This window comes from Lactuca sativa, chromosome 4 (assembly GCF_002870075.4).
Source record: "Lactuca sativa cultivar Salinas chromosome 4, Lsat_Salinas_v11, whole genome shotgun sequence".
In the NCBI taxonomy this organism is placed as follows: Eukaryota; Viridiplantae; Streptophyta; class Magnoliopsida; order Asterales; family Asteraceae; genus Lactuca; species Lactuca sativa.
Genome location: NC_056626.2, coordinates 317594326 through 317611999, shown reverse-complemented (window position 1 = coordinate 317611999; position 17674 = coordinate 317594326). Strand labels below are relative to the sequence as shown.

General features: G+C 39.0%; 1 protein-coding gene across 1 annotated transcript; it reads left to right on the top strand.

Annotated features, from left to right (window-relative positions):
• The first annotated feature begins 549 nt into the window (after nt 1-549).
• Nucleotides 550-2306, top strand: LOC111895133 (cytochrome P450 84A1). Its single transcript, XM_023891232.3, has 2 exons — nt 550-1498; nt 1583-2306. Exons 1-2 carry the CDS (start codon nt 602-604, stop codon nt 2204-2206), a joined length of 1521 nt encoding a protein of 506 aa, XP_023747000.1. The 5' UTR covers nt 550-601; the 3' UTR covers nt 2207-2306.
• The last annotated feature ends 15368 nt before the right edge of the window (nt 2307-17674 follow it).

Here is a 17674-nt window from a genome sequence, read left to right as displayed (position 1 = left end):
TTATTTCTGACATGTCAGATTAATTTCCAAAATTACTTGTCTTTGTTCATTTATTATATTTAAAAAAGAATATACTTGACGCAATTAGTGTAACAAGTTATCCAAAAATCCATTACCACCAAAATCAAAACAAATCTAAACATATTTACTCTTACAATCTAAACATAATCATTAAAAAAACTAAATTAAATAAACAATAACCTAAACAAATAATTTATCTCATATGATTACAAGAATGTAAAATTAATTGGTCGACCAAGTCACTTGTGCAGTAGCCAGCAACTAGCAACGTTATGCTGACATACAATTCTATCAGATCTAAGCCGAATAAAAAATCAAACTATATTTATGTGTAAATAATTGACCGGCACTCTACGTCTTTGTCTCAAGACAAAAGAATTAGTCAAACATTTCCTGTAATTCTCATTTTTAATATTTATAATAAATAAAATAAAAGAAAAAAAAAATAGTAATATCCATACGACTTCCCACCTTTCAAACAGGGTGTGCCCGTTTATCTTGTATATAAACACCCCTTTATCTCACTCTTTAGGTAGCAACATTCATCCAGTTGCCACTTAAAACCTCCATTTGAATCAAAATGGAATCACTTCAAATCCCCATAGCATTCTACGCTATAATAGCTATCTTAACTTTCTTCTTTCTTTCATGGGTCCGCCGGAAACCACTCCCGCCGGGGCCAATGGGGTGGCCAATCATCGGCAACATGTTGATGATGGACCAACTTACCCACCGTGGCTTAGCCCGTTTGGCAGAAAAATACGGTGGTATCCTTCATCTAAAGATGGGTTTCAGCCACACCATTGCAGTGTCCTCGCCGGAGATGGCGAGGATAATACTTCAAGAAAAAGATAACATCTTTGCCAACCGTCCGGCAACCATCGCCATCACTTACCTGACTTACAACGGCGTAGATTTGGCTTTTGCTAATTATGGACCTTTCTGGCGACAAATGCGAAAGCTTTGTGTCATGAAGCTGTTCAGCCGGAAACGAGCGGAGTCATGGGACTCCGTCAGGGATGAGGTGGACACCATGGTGAAAGCCACCGCCATTAACTCCGGTACGCCGGTAAACTTGGGTGAGCTTGTTTTTGGGTTGACCCATGATATTATCTACCGAGCAGCTTTTGGGTCGATTTCACATGAAGGGAAAGAAGAGTTTATCAGAATCCTTCAAGAATACACCAAACTTTTTGGCGCATTCAATTTGGCTGACTTTATCCCGTTCCTCGGGTTTATTGATCCGGCGGGGTTGAACACACGTTTACCGGCGGCCAGGGCGGCGTTGGACGGATTCATTGACAAAATCATCGACGAGCATTTGCGTAAAGGAAAGAAAACCGGCGATGAAGGTTTGGATAACGATATGGTTGATGAGATGTTGGCGTTTTACAGCGAGGAAGGAAAAGTCAACGAAGGTGGTGATTTGCAAAACGCCATTAACCTTACTCGAGATAACATCAAAGCCATAATCATGGTAAGTAATGAAACCATGAATACATTCTTTTTATAAATCATTATAACATTCCAAATTCTAAAAGTTAATCCAAAACTTTTGTAGGATGTAATGTTCGGTGGAACTGAGACAGTGGCGTCCGCCATAGAATGGGCCATGACGGAGCTAATGCATACACCGGAGGCACTAAAGCGCGTGCAACAGGAGATGGCAAATGTCGTCGGACTTGACCGGCGCGTGGAGGAGTCTGACTTGGAGAAGCTGACGTACTTCAAATGCGTCATCAAGGAAACCCTCCGACTACACCCTCCGATCCCAGTTCTCCTCCACCAGTCTTCGGAGGCGACAGAAGTTTCCGGCTACCATATACCTAAAGGAACACGTGTCATGGTGAACGCGTATGCTATTAATCGTGATAAGAACTCTTGGGAAGATCCGGATACGTTTAACCCGTCACGTTTTTTACAAAACGGAGCTCCGGATTTTAGAGGAAGCAACTATGAGTTTCTGCCATTTGGTTCTGGTCGGAGGTCGTGTCCGGGGATGCAACTAGGGTTGTATGCGATGGAGATGGCGGTGGCCCACCTTTTGCATTGTTTCACGTGGGAATTGCCGGATGGAATGAAGCCAAGTGAAATCGACATGGGTGATGTGTTTGGACTCACAGCACCAAAAGCAATAAGATTGGTAGCAGTGCCAACTCCGCGTTTATTATGCCCATTGTATTGAAATGGTTTTATCATTTATATGTATTTATATGTAGGTTGCATACGGTTTCAAATTGTATAAGATTAAGATATATAATAACACGGAAATATTTTTCATATCATATATATGGTATCACCATAAGCCTTATTTGAACTCAATGGGATTGTATCGATCTTTATTTTTAAAATTCATAGGCTTAAGGCCGGTCCAAGAAAACTTGAAGCCCGGGGCAAAACACAAAAATGGGATTGTAGGGATTATATGGATCTTTATTGTATGGATCTTTATTTTTAAAATTCATAAAGATATGTGAAAACTCAGAAACGAACTATATATAAAAAGATATTTGCACCTTTAATATTCGGTAGTAAAAAAATGTCTCTATTTGTATGTTGTTTCATCCAACACACCTTTATTACAAAGATATACATCACCAAAACTTACCCTTCAACTTAAGGTTCATAGCTAAACTATACTTCTGAACTTAAGTTTCTATCAAAAACAAAGAAATAAAAAACTAAAAATGATTGATTTTTCCAAAAGATAACATGATACACAGTGTAGTAGATCATTGCACATTGCATAAATTGCCAACAAATACTAACGTCTACTTCTATCACATTTTTCTTTTTTCACTTATAGTGCTTTAAAAACCTCTTTCGCTATCATCTATAACAACATCATCATTAATTCATTAACATGCATACCTATAATCATAATTAAAAATACAAAAAACTTGCCTAAAATGAAAATGCATCGGGTTCTTGTTCTAGGTTTGCACTTAAATTCAGCCAAAAATGTAGTATGATCTGAATACCATTCACAATCAGAGAAGGTCGGATACTCTAGGGGTGAGCAAAACCGAACCCGGAAACCGAAAAACCGACAAAAACCGGCAAAACCGAAACCGAAAAACCGAAACCGAAGCATAAACCGACGGTTTGGGTTTATATTTTTTGAAAACCGAAAATTTCGGTTTGGGTTGGGTTTTTGGGTTTGGTAAAACCGATAGAAACCGAACCGAACCGATTATATATACTATTTGTAAAAATATATAATTTATATACAAATATAAATATGTTTATAGAAGTAATGTCAAAAGGATGCGCTGGTTGAGGTGGGTAACGCTCTTGCTTGTGTTTCTGAAGGTTTCAAGTTCGAAACCTGTGGCCAAAATTTTACTTCTTTTATTTTCGCAGCTATATAAACCTATCCCACATCGACACATGATCGAAACTTTGCTACATATGCTCGCCTACATAAGCTAAACATACATCCTCTTCAGGTTTATTCAGCTATTAGCTTTGTCCCACATCGCTCCTATCCCACATCGACACATGATCGAAACTTTGCTACATATGCTCGCCTACATAAGCTAAACATACATCCTCTTCAGGTTTATTCAGCTATTAGCTTTGTCCCACATCGCTTGAGGGATCAAAGTAGAAGCCATTTTCACTTCTATAAAAATGAGGATACGAAATGATAGAAAAACAGTTTTAGGTTTGGTTTAGTTCAAAAACCGAAACCGAAAACCCGATTTGGAAACCGATAATCCATAAAACCGAACCCATGGGTTTAGGGTCGGTTAGGGTTCAAATTTTTAGAAACCGATGGTCATCGGTTTGGGTTCGGTTTTAGGGCAAAACCGACCCAAACCGACCCATGCTCAGCCCTAGGATACTCCTTTGATTCTATACAACACAAAATTCCGAAGCTAAAAAAAAGATTCATAAAAAAAAAATCGTATTTCAAACAAGAATAAAAAATTTCAAGAAGGCTATGATAAACTAGAACTTATAAAGACATATAATCAGTTTCGTCTCAATGTCAAGTATAATCGATTTTGTCTCAATTTAAAGAAGATTTTGAGTCTGAGTTTGTAACACTCGTGTTTCTAGCCTAGACATTTATATCGAGGTGATAGTCTAGGTTAACCTTTGTAACTCATTTTGAAGAAATAAAAAGAAATTATGTGAATATTATGTGAATTATGTGTTTTATGCTTAATTATTAGGGCTTAATTAATTAAGAATAAAAATAAGCGTCAAAATTAAAGTGTGAGATAAGCCCGATATCTTTACATAAAGTTGTAGTGGTCCAAACAAGGATTTCAGGGATATAAAGAATATCAAAATCCGAGTTATAAAGAAGAAGTTATGACCTGTCGAAGTTTCGCGACAAAACCGGCACGGTGCTGAATGTCGTAAAAAGTGAGTTTTTGATAAACTACTTTTTAGCCTTAGTAATCTAAACGAAAGTCATAGTATTCGTCAAACCGAGAAGTTCGATAAAAAGAACGCCCAAATCTGACTTCGTATGAGGAAGTTATGATTTTTCTAAGTTTCAGCTTAGTAGTAGATTGCTAAAAACTCGAATTTTAGATCGATCGATTTTTAGCTGGCACAACCAAAACGAGAATCGAAGGTCTCGTCATTAGGAGCACAACGGTAAAAAGTCTGACGAAAACTGTTGGAATAGTGTCTAAGGCTACAACTATATTAGGCAAGTATTTGACCCGATTGTGCATGGTCCTTTTGGGTTGCCTTCACCATAGCAACTTGACAGGATGATTTATTATGAGAGAATAAATATTATCAATATATTATGAGAATAATATAAGGAATAATAATATTGTTATTTGATTAATATAAGTCATAAATTAATTAGAATTAATTTGGTGACTTAAAGAGATTAATTAAATAAGAGGGTATAAACTGTCAATTGTTTGATAGTTATACTTTGGGCTGTAAATCCTTTATGGATAGGTTTGGACGATTTCTAGGGCTTAGGATAAGCCACAAATCGTCCAAGGGCTTATCTTGGAAAGGATTTGGATTGCTTTCAGTAAAAGATTATCCAACTAGGGTTTAAGGGTGAAACCCTAGGAGCCTTACAAGTATAAATAGACCCTTGGGGCAAGGGAAATCGACGCCTCTGAAAAAGCAAAGAAACCCTGGCCGATTTCTTCCCTCTCCTCTCTCTCAAATCATCCTCTTGCTAGTTGGTGTTTGTAAGCCATTAAAGGAGTGACATTTGTGACTCTAAAGCTCCAAGAACTAGAAGTCTTGGATCCAATGCATGTTTAATTAGAGAAACCTAGATCCAAGCATTAGAGTTTGCATGTGCACATAGGAATGTTCATATGGCCAAAACCCATCAGTGGTATAAGAGCCTAGATTGGTTTCTATTAAATTGATGCATGATTGTTTGTTTCTTGCTTGCAAAATTCGAATTTTGTGGTTCTGAGTCATGAACTCGGCGATTCCCATGGTGGACTCGGCGAGTTGGCCTGACTCGGCGAGTCCAGTTGGGCACTCGGCGAGTCCGAGCGTCAGGAAGGGCCAAAATCGGGATTTTTTGATATTTATCTTATGGAAACTTGCCTTTATCATATTAGATCAACCCTAATCCGATTTTTTGATATATATGACTATAATCTTGATCTAATTGAAGATATTTATCAATTAATAAAATATTTAATTTCCTTATGTGATAATTAATTAATTATTTTGAGTAAATTGGTAAATTATTAAGCAATAAATCATTAAATAAATCAAATATGGATAATTATGGAATTAATTGTTAATTAAGATTATTTGCTATTTGATCATGCATGGTTTAAATGTTTAAAAATTGCCCTTAAGTTTTGAAATTTATGTTTTGTGATTAAAAGTTTAATTTAGACAATTTAAATTTCAAACCCTAGAATTTTAGAAGTTTAAAATACAACCCTATACTAATATAATATTATAAGATTAATATATATATATATATATATACATATATATATATATGTATGTATGTATGTATGTATAATTAAAATGCTAGTCTTACCGTTAGTAGGCCTCATTCACGAAGCCGGTCTATAAGGTGAGTATAAGGGTGTTGCCTATAAAATGGCGCTTAATGGGTGTACACTCACACCCACCGCTTGCTTGATCGGTGGAGGGTCGTTAGCCAAACGGGTAGGATAGGGCAACCTCATCTCTCATTAAAAGTATAATATGAAATACAAAGTAACTACATATTTTTCAAAAATTTCCCAATCCTAGTTACTTTAGGAAAAGTGAATTGATGCAATCCCATGAAATTACACTTTGCACCTTGCTAAGAAGTTAGTGGAGCGTGTGTGGTTTACTGGCACACTAATTGGTTCTAAAAGAAGGTGGCAAAGGGTGATTCATTGTTTATCATAGTTCGATGGAGCGTGTGTGGTTTACCGACACATCGAATAGGTGATCGTTACAATGGAGGCACCATGTAAATTTGCATGGTAATTCACACCCGCTTTGTGATCCTCGGTATCCCAGTCGCAAACAAGAGGGGCATATCGAGATTTAAACATGCCATTGGAAAGTTTCAATGAATCTCATCCAAACCTAGGAATTCTCAATACATTTAGAACTTAAAGTTATGTTTTGTGGTGGAGAATTAGTGAATCGTCATTCACTTACCTTCAAATTGTTTGCATGTTAGATTACGGTATCCCTTTTCTAATATGTAAATATTGTTGTTGGATCCTAGCCCTAATTTTCTTATTGGGTGATAATTAGGGATTCATATTCTAATCTATCTTTATCCTTTCTATTTGTAGATGTCGAACGCAAACAACGCTGCTGCTAGTTCATTCACATTGATGAGCCTTTGTCAAAAGGTCACTTTCGATGGGACGAACTTTAGCGAATGGATAAGATACATTCGCACTATTGCTCTCTATGAGGACAAGGAGTATGTCCTCGATGAGAAGCTCGAGAAAATCAACCCTGAAATCGCTACTCCGGCTGAAATGAGCGCTTTTGAAACTCACGAGCGTGATGCAACGAAGGTATATTGCATCATGATAGCCACTATTAACTCAGAATTCCAAAAGTCCTATGAGGAGATGTACCCGTACGAGATGCACCAAGACTTGTTGGAGAGATACCACCAAAACGCGAGACAAGAGCGTTATGAGATTTTCACTTACATGATTTTCGCTAAAATGGGTCATGGAGAGTCTCTTACCGTGCACTTGCAAAAGATGCAAAGGTATGTCGACCGTCTTCGCAAGTTGAATGTTGACTTTGGGGAAGACTTGGCGATCGACATGGTGCTTCACTCTTTGCCTCCAAGTTACAATCAATTTAGGATGACCTACCACATGAGCAAAGAAGAGGTCACCCTAAGCAAGCTCCAAGGTCTCTTGAGGGTCGCTGAGAGCAACTTCAAGGACAAGTATGTTGCACCAACTCCCAATCCACCCGCTGCTCCTGTTTTGGCTATTGGACAAGGAAGGGGAAAGAAGAGGAAGGCTTCGTCTAAGAACCATCGCAAGGTTAATCCCCGAGATGGTGCCTCTTCTAGTGGGACCAAAGTTGATCCTGCTAAACCCTGCCCTAACCCAAAGGAGGCAGAGTGCGACCACTGCCACAAGATAGGACATTGGAAGAGAAGCTGCCCAGAGTACCTGCAAGCCATCAAGGAAGGAAAGATCAAGCCATATTTCACAGGTATATACACAATTAAATCTAACGATTCATCTCATGCTATTTCTTGGGTTCTTGATACCGGTTGTGGTTACCACATTTGTTCTAATGTGCAGGGACTAAGAAGAAATAGAGACGTGGAGCATGGAAGAATAAATCTAATCATGGGGAACAGAAGATCGTCGCCTGTGACCAAGATTGGAGTGTATTCTTTAGTGCTTAGGAATGGTTTATCTTTAGATTTGAATAATTGTTGCTATTCGCCAGAAATGGCTAGAAACATTATTTCATTTCATGGTTTATTTAGACAAGGTTTTAGATTTTCTTTTAATAATGAGAATGGTTCTATTTTGGCTTATCTAAATGGTGTTTTGTTATTTTGAAGTTATACCATGTAATGGAATTTATGAAACCGTTATGATTGTAGATAACTTAGGAAATGATGTTTTATGCATGGATTCTTCCAATAGTATGGATAGAGCATCCTTGTGGCATTGTCGTCTTGGACATGTCAACAAGAAACGCATAGCCCAACTCCAAAAGGATGGAGTGTTGGAGTCATTCGACCTTAGGGAAGATGACACATGCGAGTCTTGTTTACTTGGAAAGATGACTAAGTCACCCTTCACAAGTACGTGTGAAAGGGGTGAGGGTCTATTGGATCTAATACATACCGATGTATGTGGACCGCTTAGATCAACCACGAAGGATGGGAACCGCTTATATATGAATTTTACCAATGACTATAGTAGATATGGGTATATCTACTTAATCAAGCAAAAGTCAGAAACTTTTGAAAAGTTCAAAGAGTTCAAGAATGAAGTGGAGAATCAATTGGGTAGGAAAATCAAGATGCTTCGATCCGATCGAGGAGGAGAGTACCTAAGTCTCTAATTCCACGATTATCTCAAGGAGTGTGGAATAGTTTCACAATTGACGCCACCTAGGACACCACAATTGAATGGTGTGGCAAAAAGGCATAATCGAACCTTGTTGGACATGGTTCGCTCTATGATAAGTCGTGCTTCACTATCAATCTCTTTTCGGGGATATGCCTTAGAGACTGCCGCCCATATCCTTAACCGAGTCCATACTAAGAAGGTTGCCAAAACACCTCACGAGATGTGGATAGGGAAAGCTCCCTCGTTGGCACATATCAAGGTTTGGGGCTGCGAGGCTTTCGTAAGACGAGATACTCACGACAAGCTCGAACCTCGTAGTGAGCGATGTATTTTTATCGGCTACCCGCAGAAATCCTTTGGATATCTCTTCTATAGACCGAAGGACAATGTTGTCTTTGTTGCGAGGAGAGGAGTTTTCCGAGAGCGAGAACTCATAAGCCAAGGAGACAGTGGGAGGCAAATCGAGCTTGAAGAGATTCAAGAATCGATAGATGAAGGAACCTCTACCGCTGGCACTCAACCCGAGGAGGAAACTCCGGTTGAACCGATTGATGTATCATTACCTCTTAGACGTTCCGAAAGAGTTAGAGTTCAACCCCAGTTATATGGTTTTCATATTACAACCGAAGGAGACACGTATATTATTGATAGTACACTAGTAAACCTTGATGAACCTAATAGCTATAAGGAAGCCATGGCAGGCCCAGAGTCTGCAAAATGGAAAGAGGCAATGGATAGCGAGATCCAATCCATGTATGATAACCAAGTTTGGAATTTGGTTGATAATGTGCCCGGACGTAAGACCGTTGGGTGCAAATGGATCTTCAAGAAGAAGACCGACGTGGATGGAAAAGTACACATGTATAAGGCGCGATTGGTTGCGAAGGGCTTTACTCAAACTCCAGGAGTTGACTATGATGAGACCTTCTCACCAGTTGCGAAGATAAAGTCTATTAGAGTGATGCTAGCTATTGCCACATTTCATGATTATGAGATTTGGCAAATGGATGTCAAGACCGCTTTCCTTAACGGAAAGTTGGCTGAGGATGTTTACATGGCTCAGCCAGAGGGGTTTGTGGATCCAAAGCATCCGAATAGAGTGTGTAAGCTTGAGAAGTCCATTTATGGACTTAAGCAAGCATCTCACAGATGGAATCTTTGCTTCGATAAGAAAGTCAAAGAGTTTGGATTTGTACGAAGCGAAGATGAATGGTGTGTATATGTCAAAGCCAGTGGGAGTATAGTAAGCTTCCTCATTCTATATGTCGATGACATATTACTCATAGGAAACGACGTCCCGACTCTGCAGGAGGGTGAGTCCTGGCTCGAGAAGTGCTTCGCTATGAAAGACCTCGGAGAGGCTTCTTATATTTTGGGAATAAGGATAGTAAGAGAAAGAAGTAAGAGACTAATAGGATTTAGTCAGAACACTTACTTAGAGAAGGTACTAAAACGTTTTAGTATGGAAAACTCGAAGAAGGGAGAATTACCGATACAAAGTAATGGCAAGTTGAGTAAGACTCAAAGTCGAGTACCGAAGCTGAAATAGCAGAGATGAGCTGAGTACCATACGCTTCCGCAGTTGGCTCAATCATGTATGCTATGACTTGTACTCGCCCTGATGTAGCCTTTGCTTTGAGCATGGTTAGCAGATATCAAGGGAACCCTGGCAGAGCCCATTGGATTGCGGTTAAGAATATCCTTAAGTACCTTCGGAGGATGAAGGAATGGTTCTTAGTCCTCGGAGGGAGTGATGACTTGAAGGTGCGAGGGTATAGTGACGCCAGCTTTCAGACCGACAGGGACAACTACCGTTCGCAGTCGGGATGGGTCTTTACCCTAAATGGAGGAGCAGTAACTTGGAAAAGTACCAAGCAGGAAACCATAGTCGATTCAATGTGCGAATCAGAGTACATTGCAGCGAGCGAAGCGTCGAAGGAGGCAATATGGTTGAAGAACTTCATCGGTGATCTTGGAGTTGTACCTGCCATAAAGGAGCCCATGGAAATTTTCTATGATAATGAAGGAGCGGTTGCCTTGACCAAGGAACCGAGGGATCATGGTAGATCTCAACATATCGACAGAAAATATCACTTTATTAGACATCATGTAGAAGAAGGACAACTCGTAGTGAAGAGGATATCATCAGAAGATAACCCAGCAGATCCGCTTACAAAGGGACTGAGTAGGGTTAAGCACTTGCAGCATGCTAGGAGTATTGGGCTGAAGGATGATATTAGCATAGATTAGATAGTAGTAGAAACATGTAATAGATAAATGTAATTAACATTTGATGATTAAATAAAGGAGTATTATTTATGAGTAATGTTACTGTCTTATGTTAATTGTTTAACTATTGTTTCATTTTGCATGTTTTGACTTCTAGAATAATTGAGTTTATTAAGAATAATCGAATTATTCAAATTGTCCACAATCGTTCATATGTTGGAAGTAGATATGAATGAAGATTGTCATGAATCGGTTTGTAGATTGTCTAAATGGTTTTAGACATAGCAAAGGGTTGCTGCAACGTTCATGAGTGCTTATGAACTAGTTTTGAGCATTGGAACAAACCCGCGCTTGCTGGAATCACCTTATGGAATATGATATAAAAGGATGATCGCAAGACAATAATATCATATAGTCTTAAAACCTAGATATATGGTTTGTTATTTGTTAATTGGTTGTACATTGATAATGCAAAAACGCATCAGTAACTCGGTGTTATAAAACGCATTGTTGTGTATAGTTGATTAATGAATAAGTAAATGCATATAAGTCGAAGTTTATCTGTTACTTTTATCCTAAGAGTGTAAAAGCGATATCTCGGCCGCTCGATGATTTGATTTGACTTATGTGCCGGGCCCGGTCAGAATTGAATTGATGTGTTCGATTATGTTCTATGTCAAATGAATCGGAGATTGAGAAACCAAAATGCTAGACAAATTATTCCATAGAATTGTCAGCATGATATCTAACAGAGGACTGTACGATCCTTTATCTAAAGGACAAGATTGATTAGATCAGAGTTTGACAGTGTCTTTGAGAGCTACGATTGCAAATCGAATTGTACTTGTGCATATAGTTACCGGACTTATCCAAGTGGGAGACTGTTGGAATAGTGTCTAAGGCTGCAACTATATTAGGCAAGTATTTGACCCGATTGTGCATGGTTCTTTTGGGTTGCCTTCACCATAGCAACTTGACAGGATGATTTATTATGAGAGAATAAATATTATTAATATATTATGAGAATAATATAAGGAATAATAATATTGTTATTTGATTAATATAAGTCATAAATTAATTAGAATTAATTTGGTGACTTAAAGAGATTAATTAAATAAGATGGTATAAACTGTCAATTGTTTGATAGTTACACTTTGGGCTGTAAATCCTTTATGGATAGGGTTGGACGATTTCTAAGGCTTAGGATAAGCCACAAATCGTCCAAGGGCTTATATTGGAAAGGATTTGGATTGCTTTGAGTAAAAGATTATCCAACTAGGGTTTAAGGGTGAAACCCTAGGAGCCTTACAAGTATAAATAGACCCTTGGGGCAAAGGAAATCGACGCCTCTGAAAAAGCAAAGAAACCCTGGCCGATTTCTTCCCTCTCCTCTCTCTCAAATCATCTTCTTGCTAGTTGGTGTTTGTAAGCCATTAGAGGAGTGACGTTGGTGACTCTAAAGCTCCAAGAACTAGAAGATCAACCAAGTGTTTCAAGGTATGCTTCTAACTCCGATTTTGTAATGTTCTTATACTTTATTAGTTATTAGAAGTCTTGGATCCAATGCATGTTTAATTAGAGAAACCTAGATCCAAGCATTAGGGTTTGCATGTGCACATAGGAATGTTCATATGGCCAAAACCCATCAAACGGACGTCGGATGAAGAAGTTATGAATTTTTAACGGATTTCCTGTCCCGTTCTGTTAAAAATAATAATATAAAATTTAAAGTCAAAAAATTTGCCGACAAAGTTTAAACGGAAGTTGTAGAGCGTAATTTTAGCTACGCGTGCATATAAAGAACGTCAAAAACGGAGCTCGTATGAGAAAGTTATAGATTTTAGAAGTTTTGGCGCGAAAACGGAAAAAATTTGCATAGTCACGAGTTGCCACGTCACCCTCGCCTCGCATGTGCCACGTGTTGGATTCTGATTTGACCGAAGGGAGGTCCAATCCGAGGCTCGCATATGGACCGAACCTCGCACCACCTAGCTCCGAGCCTCGCACATGGGTCACAACTCCGCGGTCCAATCAGCAAGTGCCACCGAGGCCCTCGCACGTGCTGACCACCTGCGCACCGGAAATGACTTCGGACACACGCTTCGGACTAATCACAAGAAGCCAGTAGCCCCTTCGCACATGCTACCCTCATGCGAGCAACCCCCTGCGAGACCTCTCAGCCGTCGGATCAGGAGCCTCCCAGTCGTTGGATCAGGACTTCGGACCCTATAAATAGAAGGGTACCTGCGAAGCCTCTCGGGTACTTTTGAGATCTTACCATCTTTCACCCCTTTCTTCATAATTTCTTCATCTTAGAATCCCCCAAAGCCCCGATATCGATTATAAGCCCCGGAATACGCCATGAAGTGCCCATGAAGCCCGAAAAATTTATCTTTTCGGTTTCGAAGCCCAACCTTTGCAGAGCCCGGTTTCTTAATAAAACTCCCGGTTTTATTAGAAACGATCATTTTAGGAAACGAATTGCTGTCCGATTATCATCAAATCATATGAGTGTATAGTCACTTTCATTTTACACATAGATATGAAGTATTTACCTTATAATACGTGCTATGTGTAAATATATTAATTGTTTATTCAAGGTGACTGTTGTGTTGATGTTTTATACATGTTTTAAAAATGTATAAGTATTTTTATCTACAAATATGTTGGGTAGAACATGGGTAGATAGTGATGTGTGATAAAATAAAATTGATGAGAGGCCTCGATGTGTTTTGAGATCCAGTCATCTAGCGGAGTTTGGATGACGACCACAGACTTTCTAGACAGTCCAGTGGGAAACATTAGCAGGTCCGCAACCTGTAGGTGTTAATGAACTAGAGTGTTCATTCGCTGTACTCCATTCCCCTCATGGTTGCCTTTAGGACATGTATGGCTGAGGAAACCCCTTAGCAGTAGTTTCCATCTCGATGATATTCTTTAGGCTAGGTCCCTTGTGAAAAGTGTTTAGGGACGTAAAGTGAGGATAACGGGAACGGGTAATCAGGGTTATTGTTGATTGGTGAACTTAATAAGTTTATTATTATTGTGGGTACCCTATATGCTCACCAGGCTCCCAAGCCTGAGCCACTCAGCTTTTTATGTTACAGGTAGTGGACCCCGAGCATAGTCGGAGGACGACGAGAGATTTTTGGATTATAGGCCAGTAGTTGTAAATAACTGTTGAAAGGCTTATAATGTCTTGTTTATGATTTTGATCTGTATCAGAACATGACATCCCGAGGTTTTGATATATATATATATATATATATATATATATATATATATATATATATATATATATATATATATATATGGAAAATATATACCTTCTTAATGAAGGGTTTTGATAAACTTTTATCATATGTTGTTTGGGGACCCCGAGCATAGTCGGAGAACGACGAGAGATTTTTGGATTATAAGCCAGTAGTTGTAAATAACTGTTGAAAGGCTTATAATATCTTGTTTATGCTTTTGATCTATATCGAAACATGACATCCCAAGGTTTTGATATATATATATATATATATATATATATATATATATATATATATATATATATATATATATATATATATATATATATATATATATATATATATGGAAAATATATACCTTCTTAATGAAGGGTTTTAATAAACTTTTATGATATGTTGTTTGGGGACCAATTCCGCAACATCTTTTAAAAAGATTTCTCTGATTTTATTTTAAAAAGCATAAATTAAATCGGTCTTTTCTGGCCGAGAAATTAGGGGATGTCACAGTTGGTATCAAAGCATTAGTTTAATCGAACTAAGAAATTGTAAAATTTCTAGACTTGAACTTAGAATGCTAAGTGATGATTGTAAGATGAGTGTCTACCCTATTTTAGACACGAGCACTAGTTTATTTTAGGGAAGATGCCTAAAATGCCCTTATGTGCTAAATGCTATGTGTTTGCCATGTTTGCCATTATTTGTTCGGATCTATGGTCTGTTGCCGACCGGATCTGAAAACTTTATGAGTGTAGGATTCTAAGCGTATGATTACGAGATTAGATTAACATGTAAACGTTTCGGAGTGATAAGGGAATTAATATGTCTAACAAGGATAAAGACCTAAATTCGCCTTATTTGGTCTATAGATTGTAATGGCAAGAACTCGTAGTGGAGCTGCAAATGCAAATGGAAATAGGGATCAACAGCCTCAACCTCAAGTAGTTGAGCAAGTACCTGTTGTAGGAGTTGCACCTGAGCCAATGACGATGGCTGGGGCACAAGCAATGATGCAGATGATGTTAGATCGCCAGATGGAGGAGACAAGGTGATTACTACAAAAGCATAGGGAAGAGACTACGATACCTGTTGAACAACCTGTATTGAATGAAGGGCAATCAGTAGGAGGAAACTACAGCAGGACTCTTGGTCAAGCCAACCCACCGATAGTTAGACAAAACAACCAGGATGGAGGAGTTGATGGATGCGGATGCAAATACAAAGATTTCATGGCATCTAAACCGCCGTGTCTATCTGGAAGTCCGACACCGGTGGAAGTCATGAATTGGATCTTCGAAATGGAGACGATGTTTGAAAGTTGCGAGTGCAGCAACAAACAAAAGACCGCACTTGTGATTCCTCTGCTAAAGTCTGGTGTGTTGAGCTGGTGGAAGTTACTAGCTGATTCGATGCCCAAGGGTGAAGCTAGTAAGATGTCTTGGGAAGATTTTGTGGTACAACTGAAATTGCAGTACTACTCTGAGCAGGATCTTCTGGAAATCAACAATGAGTTCCAGAATTTAAAGAAAGGAAAGATGAGCGTTACTGAATACGCTGCTAGTTTTATGGAAAAGATGAAGCTTGTTCCTCATCTAGTTCCAACTGAACTCTCTAAGGTCAACAAGTTTGCCCTCGGATTACCAGCAGACTTTGGTCCAATGGTTAAGCTAGCAACCACTTTGAAAGCCGCCATCTGGGCTGCTAAGAATGTTGAGGTTCAGATCAGAGAGAAGGGTCTGGAGAGGGCAAAAGTTGGTGAAAAAAGAAAATTTGAAGGAACTACAGGTTCCAACAAGAAAAGCAAATTTTCTAAGTCCAAGAAGTTTGGAGGAGGAGGAGGTGAAGCGAAATGGTGTGAGAAGTGCAAGAAAAAGCACTCTGGGAGATGTAGTGAGGAGGTGACTTGCTTCAAATGTGGAAAGACTGGGCATTATGCCAACGTGTGTCCGTCCGACAAGAGGGTATGTTTTGAGTGCCATGAAGTAGGGCATATTCTTAAAGACTCTCCAAAGAGGAAGGATGCCGCAAAGCCCAATCTACCACCAAAGCCGAAGGCGAGAGCGTTTCAGATGACACTTGAAGATGCAAAAGAAGAAGTCGATGTCGCTTCAGGTACCTCTCTCGTAAACGAATTGCCTGCCCAAATTTTGTTTGCTTCTGGAGCCAATTACTCCTTTATATCGCATGAATTTGGTAGAAAGCTAGCTTTGCCTGTAGATAAGCTAGTTAATGCCTTATTAGTCAAGATTGCTAGTGACAAGTTTGTACATGTTAGCCATCGTATGAAAAACATCCTCATTGATTTGGATGAGAATAAGTTCCACGAGGAATTATTGCCTATCGAGTTAAATGGATTCGACATAGTTTTAGGAATGGATTGACTTAGCGCCAACGATGCAGAAATATTATGTAGAAAGAAGATAGTAAAAGTAAACCCGCCAGGGAAAGAGTCGTTTATGGTGTATGGAGACAAACACAGAGTAAATTCTGGAATCATTTCCCTAATGAAAGCCAGAAAGTGTTTGGCCAAGGGATGTACATCATATCTAGTGTTCGTGATCGATACTAAGATCGAAAAGAAGGAGGTGCAAAATATTCCGGTGGTGTGTGATTATCCGAAAGTCTTTCCCGAAGATCTTCCCGGATTGCCCCCTGATCTACAAGTAGAATTTTGTATCGACTTGTTACTAGGAACGACGCCGATAGCAAAAGCACCCTATCGATTAGCACCAACAGAGATGAAAGAACTTATGACACAACTTCAGGAGTTATTGGAAAAAGGTTTCATTCGACCTAGTTCATCGCCCTGGGGAGCCCTTGTGTTTTTTGTAAAGAAGAAAGACGGGAGCATGAGAATGTGCATCGATTACAGAGAGCTGAACAATGTAACGATAAAGAACAAGTACCCATTGCCGAGGATCGACGACCTGTTCGACCAGTTACAGGGTTCGAGATATTTCTCGAAGATCGATCTTAGGTCGGGATACCATCAACTAAAGGTGAGAGAGCAGGATATCGAAAAGACTGCATTTAGAACGAGATATGGACACTATGAATTTTTGGTTATGTCGTTCGGACTAACCAATGCCCCAACAGCTTTCATGGATTTGATGAATAGGGTTTGTAAACCATTCTTAGATAAATCCGTGATAGTATTCATAGAAGATATCTTGATTTATTCGAAAAGCAAGCAGGAGCATGAAAAGCATCTGCGTGAAGTGCTAGAAGTCCTGAAAAAGGAGAAGCTGTATGCAAAGTTCTCCAAATGTGAATTTTGGATTCAAGAAGTCCAATTTTTAGGTCATTTGGTTAACCAAGAAGGAATAATGGTTAACCCAGCAAAGATTGAAGCTGTAATGAAGTGGGAACAACCAAAGAGTCCTACGGAGATTCGAAGCTTTTTAGGATTAGCTGGATATTACCGAAGGTTTATCCAAGGCTTTTCTTCGATTGCTACTCCATTAATAGCTTTGACCCACAAAGGAGCTACTTATGCTTGGAATGAGAAGGATAAGGAAGCCTTTGAGAAGTTGAAGAAGAGATTGTGTGAAGCACCGATTCTTTCGTTGCCTGAAGGAGTTGATGACTTTACAGTTTATAGCGATGCATCTGGAGTTGGGTTAGGTTGTGTTCTGACCC

Bases quoted from the DNA above. Each gene is read 5' to 3' on its own strand.
- LOC111895133 (XM_023891232.3), top strand. From the start codon at position 602: ATGGAATCACTTCAAATCCCCATAGCATTCTACGCTATAATAGCTATC. The intron at 1,499-1,582 runs GTAAGTAATGAA...AAACTTTTGTAG, and splicing joins ACATCAAAGCCATAATCATG to GATGTAATGTTCGGTGGAAC.